At 39.0% G+C, this 20,587-nt stretch overlaps 2 protein-coding genes across 7 annotated transcripts in view; both read right to left on the bottom strand.

Annotated features, from left to right (window-relative positions):
- LOC139967779 (LIM domain-binding protein 2-like) overlaps positions 1-11,203 on the bottom strand; it is a 40,016-nt gene extending 28,813 nt beyond the window's left edge. For 2 of the 5 annotated variants that reach the window (XM_071971849.1, XM_071971851.1), the window contains exons 1-3: positions 10,686-11,203; positions 8,905-9,180; positions 725-800 (exon numbers count right to left, since the gene is read on the bottom strand). In XM_071971849.1, the coding sequence (XP_071827950.1) occupies positions 725-800; positions 8,905-8,960 (132 nt within the window). In that variant the 5' untranslated portion in view covers positions 8,961-9,180; positions 10,686-11,203. The remainder of the gene's footprint in view (positions 1-724; positions 801-8,904; positions 9,181-10,685) is intronic. The other 3 variants (XM_071971850.1, XM_071971852.1, XM_071971853.1) reach the window with 3 other exon arrangements.
- Positions 11,204-16,657: 5,454 nt separating this feature from the next.
- LOC139967773 (uncharacterized) overlaps positions 16,658-20,587 on the bottom strand; it is a 36,284-nt gene continuing 32,354 nt past the window's right edge. For both annotated transcript variants that reach the window (XM_071971843.1, XM_071971842.1), the window contains exons 6-10: positions 19,868-20,059; positions 18,977-19,709; positions 18,536-18,676; positions 17,728-17,977; positions 16,658-17,197 (exon numbers count right to left, since the gene is read on the bottom strand). In XM_071971843.1, the coding sequence (XP_071827944.1) occupies positions 16,714-17,197; positions 17,728-17,977; positions 18,536-18,676; positions 18,977-19,709; positions 19,868-20,059 (1,800 nt within the window). In that variant the 3' untranslated portion in view covers positions 16,658-16,713. The remainder of the gene's footprint in view (positions 17,198-17,727; positions 17,978-18,535; positions 18,677-18,976; positions 19,710-19,867; positions 20,060-20,587) is intronic.

The following is a 20,587-nucleotide window of genomic DNA, read 5'->3' as shown; positions in this document are numbered from 1 at the left end:
ACGCGGAAACTCCCCAATTGAAGCATGTATTGAGAACAAGTGCTAACTGCACAACAACTTCCAAATTTGACCACAAACATTTATGAATGCAAAAAGGGTTGAAAAACAGACCAGTTTTGGCATAATTTTTCATGTAACGCATTGTAAAAACACCATTAAAACTGAAAAAAATTTGGCGGCAAAGATTCCTTCACCCCAGCTTATCATATTTCATCTCGTTACCGTGACAATTGCTCTGCAAACAAGCAGCAGACACTAAAATAGGCATGGAAACCCCCTTACTGACACATGTGGTTAGAACAATTGCTCCTTACTTTGTTAGGATCATGCAGGTAGGCCTAGGGATGATGATACACTTTCGCATTATTTTATTTTCTTGTGTGAATCTTATGAAATCTCTAGCCGTTCCGACAGCATAAATTAGGGAAGTTTGACTGTTCCAAAAAGGAAAAACAAGTGTCGTCTCAGAAGATCGTACAAACTGGGTTCTCGTCTTTTGGGTAATGTTCAGCACAGTGGCTTCAAGAAACGGATTTATTAACGAGACAGGTTAATAGATTTTGGTGACAAACATTGAAAAGAAATTTATGAAAGTTTAACACAACAGTCTATCCCTAGTCTATCCCTAATGTGCAACATCTCCTGCCAATATCTGTCATCTCAGTTTGGACTAGGTTAAAAGTTAGTGGGAGAAAGACAAGCAAACATGTCACCATAAACTTACCTCTGCTCTGTGTTGTAACCTTTTGTTCAGTTCATATATTCTGTAGTCTGGCTGGTTCACAAATGGAGTGTGGCGTCTGCCAAAATATAAAGCATTGGATAAGAGGTTGGATGCAGGAAGATTGCGATAGAGAAAATGTTTATTCCACTCCTCCATTGTAAAGCGTCTTAAATTAGAACCTCCTCCGTTATATATACAAAAGTATATTATTATTGTCGTATAAGTAATGTAAGTTACAGCTTCTTCTGCTCATGTCATGCTTGTTGCAAAAGAACTCGTAAAGCATCAATGCTCTTGTAAAAGATGCTTTCCACAGAAAAAGACTTGATGCTCCAAATTGCATTGATGTTGCAGTTTCAGCCACCCAAAACCTGGTCAAGTATATAAGTGATAGACAGGCAAATGAAGTGATGATATGGATTGAAAATGGTTCAGTTCCTTGGAAAAGAAATTGTCATGCAATGGTGACAATTGCGTGACACAACAGCCTAATCAGAGAGTTACTTCTCGTCATGTACTGTGTAAAGCCTGTAACTCACGGCTTATTTGCAAACACTGTTCTGCTTTCTTGACTGACGTTTACTGTATTAAAACACAACGACAGGAGAGATTTTTCCACCTCTCCATTAGTACAAGGCTAGTGAAGCTGGTTTTTTTTAATACAATAACTGAGGAACCCTTAGTTTGAGAGTTAACTAAAGACCGTACCTGCTTAGTACAGCACTGTAATAGAATGTGCTACGCTTGTTATCATTTGACCTAAAGATCTATATACGTAGGATTCACACGCAGCAGTCTTTCTCAGTCTACTTTTACTCTATAGTAATGTATATAATTCATTTTGCTACCAGCACAATTCTTATCAAATGAGCCAATGAGAATCTAACACAAAGAATATAATTTCATTCTCATAATCAAATACAACATGTAGCTCTGCTATTGGAGTTACTGTACACCAATCACCTGCTGTACTCCTTTTTTTTTGTTATAGCAATAATAGAGCAATAACCATCAAAACTATGGTAGCACTAGAGATAAAAAGTAACCTGCTGTAATCCCCTTCCCCCAACTCTCCCACCCCATCCTCTCCCACATGGGCCACATACTGTAGTTAATCCAATTCCAAAATTCCTTCCAACAAATTCCAATTCCTTCCAACAACTGTGGAAAAATCTAAACCTGAGCTACTCAGGTTTTTAGCAACGAGAAAAAAAGGATGAAGATTATTTGACCTTGCACCAACAACCTTTTTTTAGACTATTTTGATTTCATTTCATTTCAAGCTAATAATTACAGCCCAACAACATAATACACTCGATTCCTTTTGTATTTGCAATTGCAATGTTTCTTATGACATATGGTAACGTTTCCACTGTAAAGAATCACCACTTTTGCAAGTTTGCTACAATGCATTCACTACTGATCATATAAGATGTTGCCATAACACTGGGCATAACTTGAGGGTGATGCTTACATTTATGCTCCACCAAAGGAGAGGTACAGTAGACACCCTACCTTGCATACACAAAATACATCTAATTATATATGCGATCACCTTATGTGAATAGGCAGGACAAAGTAGCATTCATAGCAAATCAAGGGCCTGGTAACAAACAGAAACTTCAAACAGTTGAATAGATGATCATGATGGAAGCCCTATTAAGGCAACTTCATAAATCTCTACTATATGGAAAGCTGTACTGTACAGCAATTTCTCCACAACTGATGAAACAACAAAACACAGAGAAGCTGAAAAGTGGTTTAAAACCAAACATTCAACTGCTGTTGACAAACCAAAATCAGAAACAAATTGATGCACAAAGGCAGAACTGTCTAGGTCTAAAAATGTCTTTCCTTCTTCGTTACTTGTCCACTGCAAATTGTACGCTGCTGCATCTTGAATCCTCATATGAAAATCGGTCAATGTAACGCACTTGTAAGTGAGCCGTTTTCAAGGCGAAACATCCACAATCCAAAGTCAAAATAAAACTGTTTTATTTACACACAATTATTAATACTGCATAAATGGAGAAGACTGGAGTCACAGATTGGTATGGGGGCCTGCTTGACAAAGCAGTCTATAATCTGAGTAGGACACTTTTAACTGTTACCCAACAATGTCAATGGTTAAAGAAAAGCACCTTGATTTACAAAATATCTGACATTGCCTCCACAATCTCAGAAATTTCATTTGTAGACAGACAGGACCCTGGATTTTGAGAGGCATTTTGGATTGTGACCCTTAACGACCCTTCATGATTGGAAACTAAAAAGGAAAAAACATGATACTAGAAAAAGTTCAGGGAGTCAAATAACATCTGGGGTCCAATTCACATTTCACAAGGGTATTCTACCCTTGGAGGAAAGTTTGATTGAGGATCCTTGCCATGTGTGAATTTGTGTCTAAGAAAGCATAGCAATGTTATTTCAGGAATAAAAAGAAGAGGCCATGATGGAATTGATCCCACATAAGATCCATTTGATGGTCCCACACTTGTGAGATTGTAGCACTGGTAAATTGACTTGACTATTTAGCAGTCAAGTTAAACTGGCAAATAAATTCACCCAAAAAATAATTACTAAACTTTTTTAAGTTGCAAATTTCTATGAATAAACAGACCTCACTATCCATGTTCACATTTTGAGAATCTGATACCGCAAGAGCGATTAAATGTGTAGAGTGAATGTTCGCATACTCAGGACCACACCCTTCAATTGAGAAAGAGACCCTACATCTCTGATTTCTTACCCTGACTTACTGATGATACTATAATGCTAGCTACTGTAATGTTAACTGACAGGTTATACAGTACAGAACAACAGATACAGTTTCCTTTTTATGTACCTGTAATTTTTTGCATTTTTTAAGACTTACAAACATTTCAACATTTTGTACCTAGTAGTAGTTCTGATTTTCAGACATAACTTCGGCAGAATCACAGCTTTTACAGTAGTACTGGTCATCTTAAATGGATTAATAGCTATTTTGACAAAACATAATAGGTACAGTAACTAACAACCTGGAAAATTAAAATTAAATAGAACTGTTAGCAACTGCTTATCCACTAAAGAGCCTGTGTAGGAGAATGTGTAAAAGTAAGTTGGCTTAACGTTTCGATCCTAGCAGGATCTTCTTCAAAGATTGAAGAAAAAAAACCCTGGAAAATACACACGTGCGTATCCAGGGAACTTTGCAAGTAGGTTTCGAAGGAAGAGAAACCATGGCAGTGCTGTATTACTGCACCATCACAAGGGTGATTATGATGGTACAGTATATGTAGAAACAGTGGGAGCACTACATTATTATAATAAGCGACAGGTTGCAAGACAGTGCAAATAGTACAAGTATTGATTTCATCAAATTTTTACTTTTTGAAGGTAATGCGGTTACAAAGTTTAAAACTTCCACCTCTCTTGACCTCAAATGATCTTTGACCTCTAAGAACAAACCAAATCTTCTACTCATTAAGGTGGATCCACATACAAAATACAGTATCATGTTCAAAGAGTTTTGAAGTTATTATGTTTACAAGGTTTTCAGTGTTGCACTATTTGTGACCTCACATTGACAATGACAATGCTAATCTTTGTTTTTGAAGTTATCAAGTTTATAAGGTTTCCAGACTTTGACCTCTGGGAACCTCAAATAAGTTTTGACATCTATGAAAAACAATAGGGTTCTTGCACAGTACCATACTCACTAATTAAGATCCACATTCTAAGTTTGGTTCATCTAAGCCAGGGTTGTCCAACCTTTTGCAGAGGAGGGCCACATGGAATGATTATGATGAAGGAGGGGGCCGCATGAACCCTACGCTCGATTTTTTTTCCCGAAGCCCAAGGCAACAAAATGTGAGCACTGCGCGTGGAGCGCACTGATTTATTTTCCTTCCTGATGAAACAGATGAATAAAGTTCAGCCGCCCCCCCCCCCCCTCCGCTAAGAGAGTGTCACACAAACTGACCTGTATGCAGCTTTTTGGACCCAGAAGGTTCGAATGATTGATTATATAGCTTCAAATTGTTATCAATAAATCTGCTCACTAAAATTTCGCACCGTAGAGCATCTCTGGCGGGCCGGACGCAACCCTGCGGCGGGCCGGACTGTGGCCCGCGGGCCGTAGGTTGGACAACCCTGATCTAAGCAGTGTTGGCACTAGGATTTTAGTTTTCCTGTGATGCAACTGGCCAAAATAGGCAGCATACAAATGATGTTGTTATTTTATGACAATTGACTCTGTTTATGGGTAGAACTTGCGTGGATTTGCAATTGTGGTCTCGTAGATGAACATTCGTGAGTGAAACATGGTAAAAAAGAATTACTGTATAATCCTTTACCAACCTTTACGCCATGAGTCGGACTGAACAACATGAAATAGTTAATCAATATTATTTGGGAGAATTTCAATTTTCAGTTACTATTTCCCCTAAACTAGTAGGCCTTTCAAGAAAACACAAACTTTGTCATTTTTGGCCTCTAAAATTGCCAATCTGGCAACGCTACTTTTGGCCAGCAAAGATAGCAAAAGGAAGTGTCCAATCAGGATCCCTGATACATTGTTATGCAGTAACTTTCAAAATTATGTATGGCTGGCCTGTTAGATCATTCTTCCGCACAACTGTCTCTCTCTCTGCAAACCAGAATTGCTGTTAAGGTGGTAAATAGATAGATTTGAAAAGATCGGTTCTGAACGATCAAGATTTTCAGACTTTGTTCTCTTGTGATCCCAAATGAGCAGTGCTATCTACAAACCAGAATGCAAAAATGCATGAAATTTCGCTGATGGAATTAGCTAGCTGCATCGCCCAGGAATTCAATACCTGAAGCCTACCTTCGTAACATATCATGATTAAGAGGCCTCATATTGCTACTTGGGAATAAAGACAAAACTTCCAGAGTTTGGCTCATAATTTGACTTTTAATGACCGCAGATAATCTTTCACCTCCACATAAAAGGCTTCTTTTTCTCACCATTAATTCATCCACAAGCAAAGTAGGAGATTCCCTTTTTGAGACACTGTGTTCATAAATTTTCAAACTTAATCACATAAGACCCCTGTTGACCCCTTGAGCCAAATTTTAGACCATTTGAGATAACCTGTTGACCCCTTATGCAAATTTTTGAGACCATTTGAGATAACCTGTTGACCCCTTGAAGCTCAGAGTGTGAAAACTGGTGACAGCCACTTGTGTTTAAATCCCCCAACACAAGAGTATCAACTGTTTGAAGCAGATTTTTTTCCCTGGCTGACAATATATCATTGAAGATCCATTGTATATTGAGACTGTTCAAAAAATTAAAACTGAACTGAAGTTAACCAAACAATGTTCAGCAACAGAAAATATAGAAAGGGGGGGGGACCACAGATTTTAAAGTCACAGATTTAAGCTTGTACATAGTTTACTTTCTTTGCAAGGATTTCAGACTTTGACACCTGTTGACCTCATGTGACATTGACCTTCAATTCGAATAGGGTTTACACGCTGAATACTTTGCATGAAGTTCAACAAAGATATAATTTTGAGTAATCATGTTTACAAAAAGTTATCAGACTTTGACCTCTCTTGACCTCAAATAACTGTTGACCTCCACAGAAAAGAAATGGTACAAGAACTTCTCAATACGGCAGGTCCACATACCATGGAGGTATCTGTTTTTACCTCCATGCACATACCAAGTATGAAGTTAGTCCACCATGAACTTTTGAGTTACTTATGTTTACAAGCAGGTGTCACATCAACACACACACATACATACATCCACCAACATTCGCCACCACCATCCCACAGATTCATTTCACCTCTGGCAAAGGAATAACCAATTATAAAATTGATTTCAAAAGTTTGTCACATTTTCTGTCACTCACTGAAAAAAAGTGTCTATCACTCACTGAAATTTGATGACCTTCTCTTTTCTACTAACTGTTATAAAGCTCTTGTTTGTTCCTGCTTCAAAATTGTTCAAATATATATTAGGAAATATTGTCTCAAGTTTCAATAAAACAATTGGACACTTTGCAACAGTTTCAACATTTATCATTCTATACACATAAACACATGAATACACAATTGCTCTGATAATGTATATTGATGCAATCTTTTCATTTTACTCAAGGTAAAGTTTTCACAGACTTATCCAGTTTTAACCTAAATATATATTAATTTTAGTAAACTACAATATTTTGGCAAAACTTGTGCATTGACATCCGTCGCTCATGCGAGGAACGAAATTGGATCACACTCAAAGGAAGGACTTATTGTGCTTACGAAGTTTCCAACTTTGACCGCTACTGACCTCAAACAACCTTTGACCTCCACAAAAACAACAAGTTTTTGTATTAAGGTGGGATCCACTTTCCTAGTATGAAGTTCATCAAGAGTTGGCTGTTGAAGTAATGTTTACTAGATTACCAGCAGTGTCACATATATGCAGATCTATGCACTAATGTAGTACATGTACAAACACACACAGACTCAGAGAGATTCTGTGTGTCTATGGCAAGGAATCAGAATGAGGGCAGTCTACAGAGCTTCCAGTTTCATTTTCATAATATTAAATTCAGTACTACACAACTGTACCCGTTGACCTTCTGTAACTCTCTATATTTGAAACCAAGGTAGAGGCCTACATGGATATATGGGAATATTAGTGTTGTGTAGTGTTGTCCAGAAGGTTAAGGAAAATTCATGTAAAAATGTCAAGTTTAGACTGATATACTGTAGAAGATTTCTTGTCAAACTTTCATCACCATGGGCAGTTTTCCATGGAAATTTGGCTTTGAGTGAACTGTGGGATTGGCTGGTAGACTTTGAAGAAACTTTACAGTAGTAGTTATTATACACAACACCATACCCTCCTTTAATAAGGTTTAGTGACATACTTTATTTTATTTAAAAAGTAAACAATTTGATTTATTCACCTTCTGATGAATCATATCATAAATTCTTGTTGCTAACTGTGAGACTTTAACAATGTACTTCTTTCTCAATTCAATTAACTTGCAACATTTTCTTTAATTTCTTTTTAACAGTCAAGTTTGTCAATGCACAAATCAGAGGTCTGAGACAATCCAAATTTTCTCATAGGTCATTCAAACAGATTTTTCTTGGTGTGTCAGCCATGTCACAATGACCCAATAATATTGTTTTGTTTCTTTGACATACCCTTGAAAGCACTCCTTATTTTCAGCAGCTTCAGCATTGAAGACTTGATCTGTATAGGTATTCCTGTAAACATCTTAAAGAATGACTTAATGTACAAAACCAAGTTTGATATGTTGTAGACTCTTAGAAATCACTGTGTTCTTAGTCCATGTCTACATTTAAATGTATTAACTTGCCTGTCCAGTGTCCACAGAGTCCTTTTGCAGTGCATTATTAAGTAACTGAATGTCAGTCAGTGTATATAGTAAAGATCTGCAGGATGCTGTAAACACATGTGTGTCTGAAGAGCATGTTTGTAGGGAACTGTAGTAACTCTGTCTGTCTGTGTACAGTACAGTTCTGCAAGGTGCTGTTAACACTTCTCTGTCTGCCGAACAAGTTTGTAGGGTACTGTAGTAACTCTGTCTGTCTGTGTACAGTACAGTTCTGCAGGGTTCTGTAAACACTTGTTTGTCTGCAGAACAAGTTTGTAGGGTACTGTAGTATTTTTGCCTGTCTGCAGTGCAGGTTTGCAGTGCACTTTAGTATTGTAAGTCTACAGAACTGTTTTTTTTTCAGTTGTCTACAGAAAATTCAGGCCTACATTACTGTAGGATCTGGGAAAGAAATTTTGTTGGCACATGGTAATGAATAAAAACATGTTAGGCAATGATAACTTGCCCATATAAGATTGTATTTGAAGTAACAGTTAGTGTATTAAGTCTGCGTGCCTAAATTGTAAAGAAGATTTGTATGGTACAGTAGTGTACACACTAGATCATGAGGAATATACATATAGGAGTTTGACCTGGATAGCTTTGCATGTGCCATGAAGCTTCACTTTTACAACACAATTAATGCAAAAGGTATCACAAAATACCATAGCAACATACAAGGTAACATAAGTCCTTATTCTTAGAGATAACTATTCAAGGAATGTTGCATACTATACATACCCATATGCTACACATTAAAACAATACTCAATAATTGTACCTCAGCAAAACGTTACTTTTTCTGTGGCACTGTGATACTTACGGCACAAAGCCATGGTCTCGTGCATCCATTGGTACCGGCATTCCCGGTGCTGGCATACCAAGTGCAAACCTCGATCTTCCCCCCGGGCCGTCCAGGGTTCTTTTCTTTCTCTGAGATGAATTTAGTGAGAATAAGAAACCTCACTTTAGCAAAGGTTGCATGTCCAATACCGCTGCAATTGTAATTAGAGGGGTTTCGTAGAATGTTCAATTCTAACTGATAGTTAATTTCTTGACCTGTGCTACCCAACAGTAAATTGGCAGTGAAGGTTCAGTCCTGTAAGAGATAAGAAGTTTGAAACTGATCTCTGTGTTTCACCGAGTAGCAACTCTCTACTAGATTGCACAAATTGTTGGCTATGGCTAGAAGAGTACACGTGGGTATGATCCATTTGTGTTTCTCTATCTGCATCTTCATCTCTTTCATCGTATCTGACACATCCTCACTTGTAACAATTGGAGTACTTCCTCACTTGCAACAACTGGAGCACTTACTAAAGCTAGGACCAAGAAACATATAGTTTGGTCTATACATCTCTTAATAATTAGCAAAATTATCCAGATAACCGTGTGGCTTAGCAGTTCCATACCACATTTCATATGGAAATATTTGAATTGGAAATATATATATATATGGAAATATTTGATACGGAAATATTTGACAAGTTTTTGCTGATTTCATGATCAGCAAGAATGTTAAAGGCCTGTTATCCAATTTACAAAATTTTTATACATTTTTTGTTTAACTCAAATGAACTTTACAGCCTGGAGCAACACATTTATGGTATTCAATTTACGCAGAGACAGGAAAAATGGTATTACAACAAACAATAATGAAAATAGAAATACATGGAAACATTTTCATTCAAGGTATACTGATATTCATGTTTAAACACTTTAGCTTTGGGCTACAAAGAAGGACCATGTAAACATCAACAATATAATAACACGAACATTCTCAGGTGTGCGCCCGTACAAGAGTTTGTTTTGGGATTTTCTTTTGGGGGGGGGGGAGATACTTGTACCTCTTGGCTACAGCTTTACTGATAAGCCAGGAGCCATCTTCTTGTTAGTGTTTTCGATGCTTCAGCAGCTTTTGAATACAAAATCCTCAGAAACGATCCTCTGAAGCTTTTTTGATGCAGGACGATGGTTCAACAAGCTACTGAACCAGATCATTCACTGACAAACACTGTTCTGAGATAACCTAGTGTGTACTAATTAAAACTTTGCACTATTTGACCGCTTTGTTTGAATGCATTGACAAACACTTTCCTGTACAGTATGGCTTGATGAGCCTCTCACTCAGCTCAGCGACTGTGATAAGATCAATATATGCAAGTGCGCCACGCTTATTCACTTCATGATCTGGTTAATAACCACAACCATGTCTAATTCAGGGGTGTTTATTAGTACCGGTTCCCTCCCATCATAAGTTCAGTCTAGCCTTGGCTGGATAAAATTCTCACATGGCTTTCCACCTCACCGCAGAAATCTGAGCGGTATTTAATGTTTCCACTGTAGGCTAGAAGAAGTTTAAGCTTGCCTAACCTAGGTTATAGTAAATATGCAATAAATATTTATAATTATCCTTTGCACAAACTGGGCAGCATAACAATTAACAAAGTACAAACATTACTTGACGGGGTATAGGCCTTGTTCTGCTTGCCTGTAGGCTAACTTAAGCTAAGTTAGGCCTAACTTACCTCTGATAAGTGATAAGAACTCTAATAAAATCCTAGCAATAACATTAGTTAGCCTATGTTCATCATGTTTACTTACCCGTTTAGTAGTTGTTACCGCTGTAGTGTGTAAGTACTAGTACTGCAGTGCTGTACTAGTCTCTGTGGTAGGCTTGTAGTAATTAACGGTGTTAAGTACTTGTATTGTAGTAGTAGTAGCAAGCAGCCTATACTGCTACTACTAGGCTGTGAATCTAGATATATGTTACACTAACGTTAACCGTGACTCCGTGAGGTCTGATTCAGGCAGAGTTAACATTCCACAAATTGGTCAGAGAGAATATTTGTCTGTTATTATATTGTATTTAAGTACCCTATACAGATCTACAACACAACTGAAGCAATGATCTTTAACAAAATGTTTTTGTTTTCAATTTCTATGGTCGTATGTCGCTAGTAGTAGTAGTACGTTAGTAGTAGTCAAATTCAGAACGCGAAAGTATACTAGGTATTGATATCAACACTCACAATACACAAAAGGTTTGACCTTTTAGATCCAGCATCACTTTGAGCTGAAACTTAGGCGGTAAGTAAACGTACGTTAGTACGTGTATGGTGAACAAGAGGAAACGCGGAATGTATATGTGGCCAGTTTTAAACATTAGTTCTTTGCTAGCTGGAGTTTGCGGTACCGAAAACAATGAAGTGTTTACACGCAACCTGACCTGACATGTATTCATGTTCTTCAAAATTCGCTAGCCGACGAAAGAAACAATGCTGCGCCATCAGGTGTGTTTGCCGCACCACTGTAATCCCAGCCAATAATAGTCAACATAATTGGAAATAATTCGTTACCCTCTGCAGTATACAGCTGTAACAAATTTTCACTTATGTTAATTTTAAAACGTTGTGGGACTCCCCCTCCCAGAATATTTCAAAAAAATCTAGTGCCATTTCCTAAATATTATTATATAATTATTATGGTTGGCCAGCTTGCCACAATTTCTCAAAGTGGAAGCCCGACACCTCTCCCTTTCGACCCTTTCTACATAAGTTATCCATCTCCCAGTACAAAAAGGAAGGCCGAGGCCTATACATGTAGTTGCGCTCGCATGAGGGTACCTAGAAAATTGCACTCCAATGAGCCCCCCGGTGAATTTGGACTCTCCTTTGCTATAAATTTATAGTGCTACACAACTCTACCCACACCCCATAATAGCATGACTCTACACCCATCATTTAACCTTTGGGTGACTTGTAATTACAATTTAATACCGTTTGTATCAATAACTATACATCGGGCTAATTTTGCATAGACATAGAAATGAATGGTGTTATCCAAAATTTAGTTTGCTTTATTCTCGTTATGTAAGTTACGGTGTTATTATGCACATAATGTGTGTATATAGAAACAGAGAATTTTATATGAATGTGTTTATATTGCTTGCCGGTATATAGTAGGTATACACACATTAGAAGCAGAACTGAGAGGAATGATATCCGCGTAAAAACTGTCACGGTAACGTGTACCATTGGGGAATAGCGCCCCCCTAATGAATTGTATGTAAACTCACTTTCACTAAGCGTTCATATCACGTCACGTCAGGCACGTCACATCACATCACATCACACCATATCATATCGTTACAACAGTGCATTCTTTTATGATTATTTGGACAGTACTGACTATTGAAACCATAGTGATCGTCGTCAGCGGTGTATCAAGGTTCCCCCAGATGGAGAACTTAATGATACTTTGATCCAACCAATACTCTGGCACGTCACAGCTTACAGTAATATGTACCACAAAAATAACTTACTAAGTAAAACCTTCATCAAGATGGTTATTTTAACCATTTGCGAAGGTTTATTCATAGCAATTACGATAAACGTTAGAATGATAATAAACCGCTAAGAGTGTATTTGCTTAAAACATGCAGTGGCTACTCAAGATCCCTGTTGACAGTCTCGCATATTCACTATCTTTAAATGGGGTACACATCGACTTCGAGAACGACAATGGTTTTCTATTACCGCGACTTCAGTGACTGGCAGAGGAAGGTTTTGAAAAGTAAACAAAGAAAACTTCCAGATTGTGCATTATAATTACGACTATATACTCAGAGGCGTATAGAAGGTTATTTCCGATAGTGTGCACTGTATAGTATTATATGAAAATTCGAGAGGGCAGCATTTTCAGACAGTGCTTCATAGCGATTTTGAAGCCCATAAAGTAATTGCAGAAAATTGGATTACTCTGAAATTGCCAAATTGTTGAAATGTATTTCCTGCATTCTCTGTCAAGGCTTGTATTTTACCAAATTACTAAGGGGTACTTAACCCCATTGCTCCTATCTAACTTCCTACTCCACTCAGCGTACTGTTCGAATAATATAAAAAAAAATGATTTGTGATTGTATGTTATTTTAGAATTCTAATATTTATTGTATAAATTATACAGTAGTGAATAAACCTTCCCAAATAATCGAAATTACTATTTGGATGAAGGTTTTTCTTATATTAAGCTATTTTTGTGAAAGCCTACTGGGAGACTTTTAGTATCATGAATATATGTAGTAGCATTATGTTCTATTTCAAGGGGGAATCGTTATGTTCTTTGGTTTTGCGTGGCCAGCTTCTTTCCTGGGTGACTTTTCTTATAATGTACTCCTATATATACACCTGGCGATGATCACACAGCCACAATCGCGATGGAGGCTTTTGCTGTATTTGGCAAATGTAATAGCTTACCAACACATCATGACCGTTTCAAAACTCAACCTATATGGACACTCTTTTCAGCATCTTGTGAGAAAGTTTGAACCAGTAATTATTTGCAAGGTATCAGCATATGATTGTGCTAATGTTACAAATCCATAGGTTTGCATAGTGACAGCAACTAAATAAGGAAGTACTCACGGAACTTTGGTATCATCAAATTATTATTTTCCTTCATATTTCATGCAGTCCCTTAAGTTTACAATAAACTCCCTATAGAAACCATCTTGACGGTAGCAGTATTTTAGCCTATTAAACACAAGTATACCAGTTAGATATATGTCACCATTATAAGCTATACCAATTTCAGAGTGGTAACTTCCTAAATGTCACAAGTGATTCCATGTAATTGAGAATTGTTGAATTAGGCAATAAATGTCTCAATTTGGGGGAGTGAACTTGAGAGTGGTTGTAGTTCATAGTAACAAATAGCTGACTTTGTAGCATATTTAGATGACAATACTTAGGACATGTATAGGCTCCAAGGCCAGATTGAGAGGTGTTCGAAATGAAGAGAACATTTGCCATCGGCGGTCCTCCCCCCCCCTTACCACCCCCTCTCTCTCTCTCTGCCCTGGAAACATTTGGGCGCTGAACATGCTCATGGATTCGTCCTAATAACGCCTCAGTTTGAAACCTGTTTTCATTTGGAAGAAGGGTCCTCTACAGGCGCGTATCCAGGATTTTCTAACCCGGGGGGGGGGGGGGGGGCGCGAATTACTATCTAAGCGGAGCGCCACCATCGGTTGGCGCGCAGCGTACAAGAAAATTTCTGGTTTTGATACCCCCCCCCCCCAGATCACCGGAAACGGCACTTCTCGGGCTTGAAATGACCAACCAGATGTACACTTTTGGCCTGAGAACCAAGTATTTCCCAATAGTTTTTTTTTCCATCCATAACCTTTTTGAAGATTGTCAACCCGGCACACGTCATGTTCCACCTGATCGCATGTCCTGTGGGTCTTTGCTTTTGTAGGTGATTCTACGTCGCGGCCCACAATACCCGTCAGCCCCACTTTTCAAGGTTTTAAGCCCCAAATTTGTTCAGAATTTGAAAATTCACATTTCTCGTGAATAAACTCACTTCAAAACATACCCATAATGTTGTACAAAATTTCATCTATGGACAACCAATATAGAAAAACTACCTTCAACCCCTAACACACCGGTCAAAATTGCACGAGTAGAGGGAAGTGTGATGCAGAATGTTGGTCATAAATTTTCGAAAATTTAGACACAGTTAATTTATTGGTGTAGAAATATTAAACCTCTTATAACGGCTATTATAAAACTTGGTTGAAGGAAATGAAAAAATAGCAGATATTTCCTTCAACCGAACACTACACACATAGGCGTAGGAGGCGCGGCGGCATTGGCGGAGCTAGGGGTATTGGTCAGGAGGGGCGAGAATGGTCTGTAGGGGCGCTTTCGACACTATCTAAGCGGAGCGCCACCACTGGTTGGCGCGTAGCGCACAGACAAATTTTGAGTAAAGATACTTCCTAGATCGCCGGAAATGACCCTTTCAGGGCCTGGCTAATTTGCAGATAAACGAAGAATAGGGTGTCATCGCCAAATTCCACCAACAAAATGTGACAAATGTCAATAAGTAGATGAGAGCGCAATAAAAAAGTCAATAATCTAGAATAAGTAAAAAGTGGTAAAGAGCTGAAAAAGGCGCCAGCAGTCCATTTGAGTCCGTCAGGGGGGGGGGGGGCATCCGCCCCCTGACCGTATGGACGCTCCGCCACTGCGCGGCGGGGGTTTCAGCCCCTAATGCGCCATTATTAATGTAAAAGAAACTTTTGACATAATTGGACCTCCATGCTTTTTATACATCTACATGAGACATGTCGTTGTTTACATTAGCATCCCGCGGTATACTGCGCAATTTGAACGGACCGTACGGTACATGATGGCATGCGATGTAATAACCGATGCTTGCTTATATGATATTGACATTGACACGTTGAACGCGCGCTTCGCGCGCGAAAATTTTTGGTTATTTTTTCAGGCAAGTCGGACAGTTTTGAGGCTTTTCATCCTGGAACGCCATTTTCATGCTCACTGATATGATGTGATATTTGCTGTTTGCGTTACAAATTCGAACAGGCGCGTAGCGAGGAATTTGCCAAGGGAGGGACGAAGCCTGTAGGCAAATTATCTAAGCGTAGCGCCACCATAGGTTGGCGCGAAGCGTACAAGAAAATTTTGGCCGAAAATGCCTCCCAGATCGCTGGAAATGGCACTACCCAGGACCATTTGCTAGCGCGAAGCGTACAAGCAAATTTTGGCCGAAAATGTCTCCCAGATCGCTGGAAATGACACTTCCCAGGCCTTGTAAGTTGCATGTAAGCACTTTCTATTTTGAAATTACTTAGCGATATCATTTAAAAAAATGCTGAATGGGGGGGGGGGGCGGTCGCCCCCATCCCAAAATGCGTCATGTTCCCCGACGACACGGTCGAGTTCGAGACCAGCCACAGTTGGTTTCATAGCACAATTCTACACACGCGTTATGATAGACCATATATAGTATATATATAGATCATTAGTGAGAGAGGAAAATGGAAACGTCAAAAAATGGAGTTGTCGGTGTAAGGGATAGGGTGAGGCAGACTTTTACGAAATCATTGATCCGTCACTGACTACCCTTCAGCGCTGTAATGATGTCACTGTTTCTCTTTCTCTTCCCGGTGTCTTCGCGTTTATCTTCTACTCCCTCCTTTTCTCCTTCTTCTCTCTTTCTTCTTTTTCTTTTCCCTTCCTTCCTCTCCTCCTCCTCTTTTTCCCCTCTTTTTTCTTCTCTTTTTTTTCTCTCCTCTTTTTCTTACCCGGGGGGCGCGCGCCCCCAACGCCCCCCCTGGATACGCACCTGCTCTAAGAGATGAATGAATGAATGTATACCATGACGCATAGGTTCGATGTCCTCGTTTTATCAGTTCGATACATCCAAAGATAATTAATTCGACAATGCCTTTGTTAACTGAATTGGAGCCTACTACATTGTCCTCTGAAATAAATATAGGCGTGCCGCTGTTTAGTCTGTAAGTGTTGTGCGCCTTTTTACGTGCTTCGTTGATTAACTTTGCCTCTAATCATTATAAAGTTAGGTCAAGAGGGCATAGCTTAGCAATTAAAAGAGATGAAGCCGCACAAATTCGTGAAAGAACAAAATACAAGAGAAAGAAAAAACAAAAACGACATAGTTTTTTATTAATTTATTTATAGCAGACTGATACAAAAAAAGTTTGGTTAATAAATTTTGGTAAATGAATTTTAGAGAAAAAAATGTTGATTAATAAGTTTTAGGTTTTGGAAAAAAATAACTAAAAAATTTAACATGACACTCAATTGAAAAAATGATTTTTGAAAAATGTAACAGAAAGGAAAATCAATGTTTCTTCGAGATGCGGGTAGAAGAGACCGTTTGGAAGATTTCCGGTACCCGTTAGTTGTTCGGTTATCTCGGTGTGAAGATCGCGATGATTCAACGGTATGTCGATGTTCACAGCCTCGGCGATTTCGTTGCCTAATTCAGCGATACATTCAGAGACGGCAGGAGTGGGCTCGTCCAGTTGGATGTTAGCGGCGTCACCAGTAGCCAGTGTTGCCTCATTGATGGCGACGGCAGAAGGAGGCAAGCTGATGGAAGAAGCAGTGGATGAGGATGCAAGGCTGACGGAGGAGGCTGAAGATGGAGCGAGCATGTGAGATGATAGGTCTGATAGGTAGGTCGATCGTGTCTCATTGCTGCTCATCTCTGATCCAGAGGCACTGCTGACGTCACCGTCATGGAGTAGAGATGTTATGTAGCTCGCACTTATGATGGATCTACAAGAAAAGGTACAAAGATTTGTAAAAAAAAAAGAGTACATTTCGTTATGCGCAGAATCATTTAAGAAAACACGTTCAGTGGCATCTGATAAACAGAATGAGGAAAAACGAAGAAAGAGGGATTATTTTCTACACGAAATGCTTTTCTATCTTATTTCCTCCTCACTAACTATATACTACAACATGTAAACTTACAGAACGTCGGTGACAAACAGCTCCCAACGCACACAAGAGCGAATTTAACGCTTCTCAAGTTAAAACTACAATGCAGGGTCTTGACGAATATTGACAGTTTGGTCACGACAGTCGAGTTATAGGGGGGGGGGGGGGGGTTATATCAGACTTCTTTATACGAGATGTGTGTGGTCGGCTTTAGTGTAGTCGGTATCTTGAATATATAATATATTAATTTAGTGAGCCAATGATTTGTTGTGAATCTATACCTATTTGGGAACCTTTGGGTTTAACCCCCCCCCCCCCTCCACCCTGTCGGCACCCTTTATCGTGCCGTCACATTTCTATATTACCTCTGTGTCTTGTTGCCATACTTGCTGAGAGTGACGTCACGTTCCGACAGACATCTATCCAACATATCATCACTGTCTTTAGATTTCATCAGGTGACTAAGCCATCCATCAGAAGCAGACTTTTGGAGGAAGACCTTCGCCCTGCATGTAACCTCTACACCAGTTGACGAAGATGAGTTTCGCGGTGTAAGCAGGGGAGTGACAAATATCTCGGTTTCTTCGATATCGGTGTCGCCGGTAATGTCGGTGTCTACCAAATTAAAAATAAAAACGTTTCAATTTTATAAATGCAAAACTGCATGTGGAAATTGGGAAGGAATATAATTAGTAAAAGTAATTCAGAAACTATTAAAAGTTCTACTATCGAGGTATCAGTACTATAGCAGTGTTATTTGTTAATGACTTTTGACATTATATCACGCCATCGTATTACTTGACTTTATGAAAGAGCTCATTAACACAAATCAACTTGTAAATTCTCGCAGTTACGTTGACCTTTGTTGTAGGTCGTAACCACTTTATTTAGTAGGCTACAGCATAATGCCAAGGCTGGATCCTAGATTTTGAAATGGAGTGGTTGGGGCGCTGAGGTCATCGAAGGCGACTGCCATGCAGGGAGGTGGTGTGGGGTCTCTCCCAGTTAAAATAATGTTGTAGACGTGAAATATAAATGTACCATAAATTAGGTCTATACATGCCCACCTAGAGTTCTAATAATTACTTTAAATTATTTGTGTGGGTTGATGAGTCCATGCATGTATCCGAGCCTGAATGGTTCCTGTTAGTTTAATATTGTCAATAATCTTACCAAAGTCAACGGAGGCAGTGTTGTAAGTTGCAGAAATGATCACATCATAAAAATTGCAAGAAACTCGTCCAGATGGCTGAGAAGAGTACCTGGCTGTAGTTAGATTGAGGCTGAGTAGCAGGCATATGACGGTGAACAAGCCTAAAGAGAAAAGAAAGTATTTACAAGACAGCATGGCCTACCTCATCTTCCTTACATGCTATCAATATATGACGATGGAGACTTGGCTAATTTTCTTTGAATGAACGATGACCAGATTTTCCCCACATCTCATTATAGGTTATTGTCACTCCACCTCTAAATCGAGCTGGAATAATACTAAAACATGTACTGGCGTCATATAATGTGTCTCCCAATAACATAAACCTCCCCGACCTCTCCTTCAAAAAGAAAAGAAAAAAAGAAACCACCTTAAATCTGAAATGTAAGAAATAAACCTACCAATGACAGTGTTGGCGAGGGCAGACAGTACTATGGTTCCGTTGATGTTATAGAGGGCGTCCTTCAGTTGATAAGGCTCGATGTCAGGTTCAATACTAGTAACTGTTGACCAAATCGTATTCCATCGATGATACATTGATTTCTCGATTGGAATCCGGTCGAAATAACAGAAGCTATGAACGAAAGCTGACAACTCATCGACATGAATGGTAATCATATCAACAAAGGATAACCACAAGTCTACCCATGGTGCCAAGATGTGAGCGATGTATTTGATGGTAGATACATATAGGTCAAAGGCATAAATGACGTAATAGAGACGATCCTTCAAGGTGTTATAACCAGCGACGATAGATAACCACTTCGTTTTGTGTAATTCGAGATTCGCCAGTAAACGTTGGACTTGGAGATCAACTTCTCGGTCGAATGTAGAGATACAATGCCATATGACGTGCATGAGATTGTCTAACATGTAGTTGACAGATGCCCCCATCGTATTGCGAATCAATACTGCCAGAATCTTGGTCTGTTCCCGAATCTCATTTGGTAACTCAGCTAGCGAGATCCGGTTTCCACTTCCAAATTCGATGGATATAGAAATGAAGATCGACTCTTGGGAGTTGAATGCAACAGCTTTTCGGTCACGTGAGATGGACTGTAGTGTGTCGGTCAATGATCCATGAGAAAAGCTTAGAGTACACGGCGTCGTCGGCTGATTCCGTGCTTGTGCAAACTGTTAATATAGAAAGAGGTTTAACTTTTTTGAGAGAGCTGTTGATTGTAAAAGCATACGTTTATTATACTAAGTGCTGATTAAACTCGCCTTGCCTGAATTTTTATATCAAGTAATATGGTGAGCTCATTAGGCTATACAAAGCAATGACATCATACCCTATTCTCACTAAACACGTCATGAGAGATTTTATTGCCGTGTAAGCCGGTATAGTTCATGCATGGTTGTTTCGGATACGGGAGTTGGTCGACATCAATATGGCACTGAGATTTCTCGTCAAAGTAATTCGGGTCGTCAGGTATATCGTTGGTCGGTGACTGGATGAGAACCGAGTACTCTTTTTGGTCAGCCTGAGTAGCAATTAATAAAAATTTAGCGTAGAGAATCCTTCCTTTAATCAATTCCAAGATACGTTAGCCTATACTGACAAATGTACTCATATTTTCTCTTTTTAGAAAATTCCTTGGAGTCTCCGTCAATCCTACCATCCCAAACCCACACTCCTCTAATCCCTCCTTATTCCCGACATATCCCATGTCAGTATTGAAGACTATAGTCTCAGGGCGAGTCAAAGAGTTATTTCAAAACAACCAATTGTACAACTGTACGGTATCTTAGTCCAATAGATGCAGGGAAAACTTTATCAGCGCCCTGTTACCAGTAAGAAGTTAACGGGTTATTGTTTTCACTTTATTATGTTAGTAAAGTACACAAGTTTCCCTTTAACTCAACTTTCCGGTTCCGATTGAGCTGCTTCTCCCCACCCCTCCCCCACAACTACATTCCCTCGTCACACCTCTTCTTTACCTCCTTTGTCAGTAGTCTATGAAAATATGAAATGTAAAGAAAGAGAATGAGCACATGTCGTACAATTTGCA

The sequence above is a fragment of the Apostichopus japonicus genome, chromosome 5 (genome assembly GCF_037975245.1).
Source record: "Apostichopus japonicus isolate 1M-3 chromosome 5, ASM3797524v1, whole genome shotgun sequence".
Classification (NCBI taxonomy): domain Eukaryota; kingdom Metazoa; phylum Echinodermata; class Holothuroidea; order Aspidochirotida; family Stichopodidae; genus Apostichopus; species Apostichopus japonicus.
This window is presented reverse-complemented; position numbering and strand designations above follow the sequence as displayed.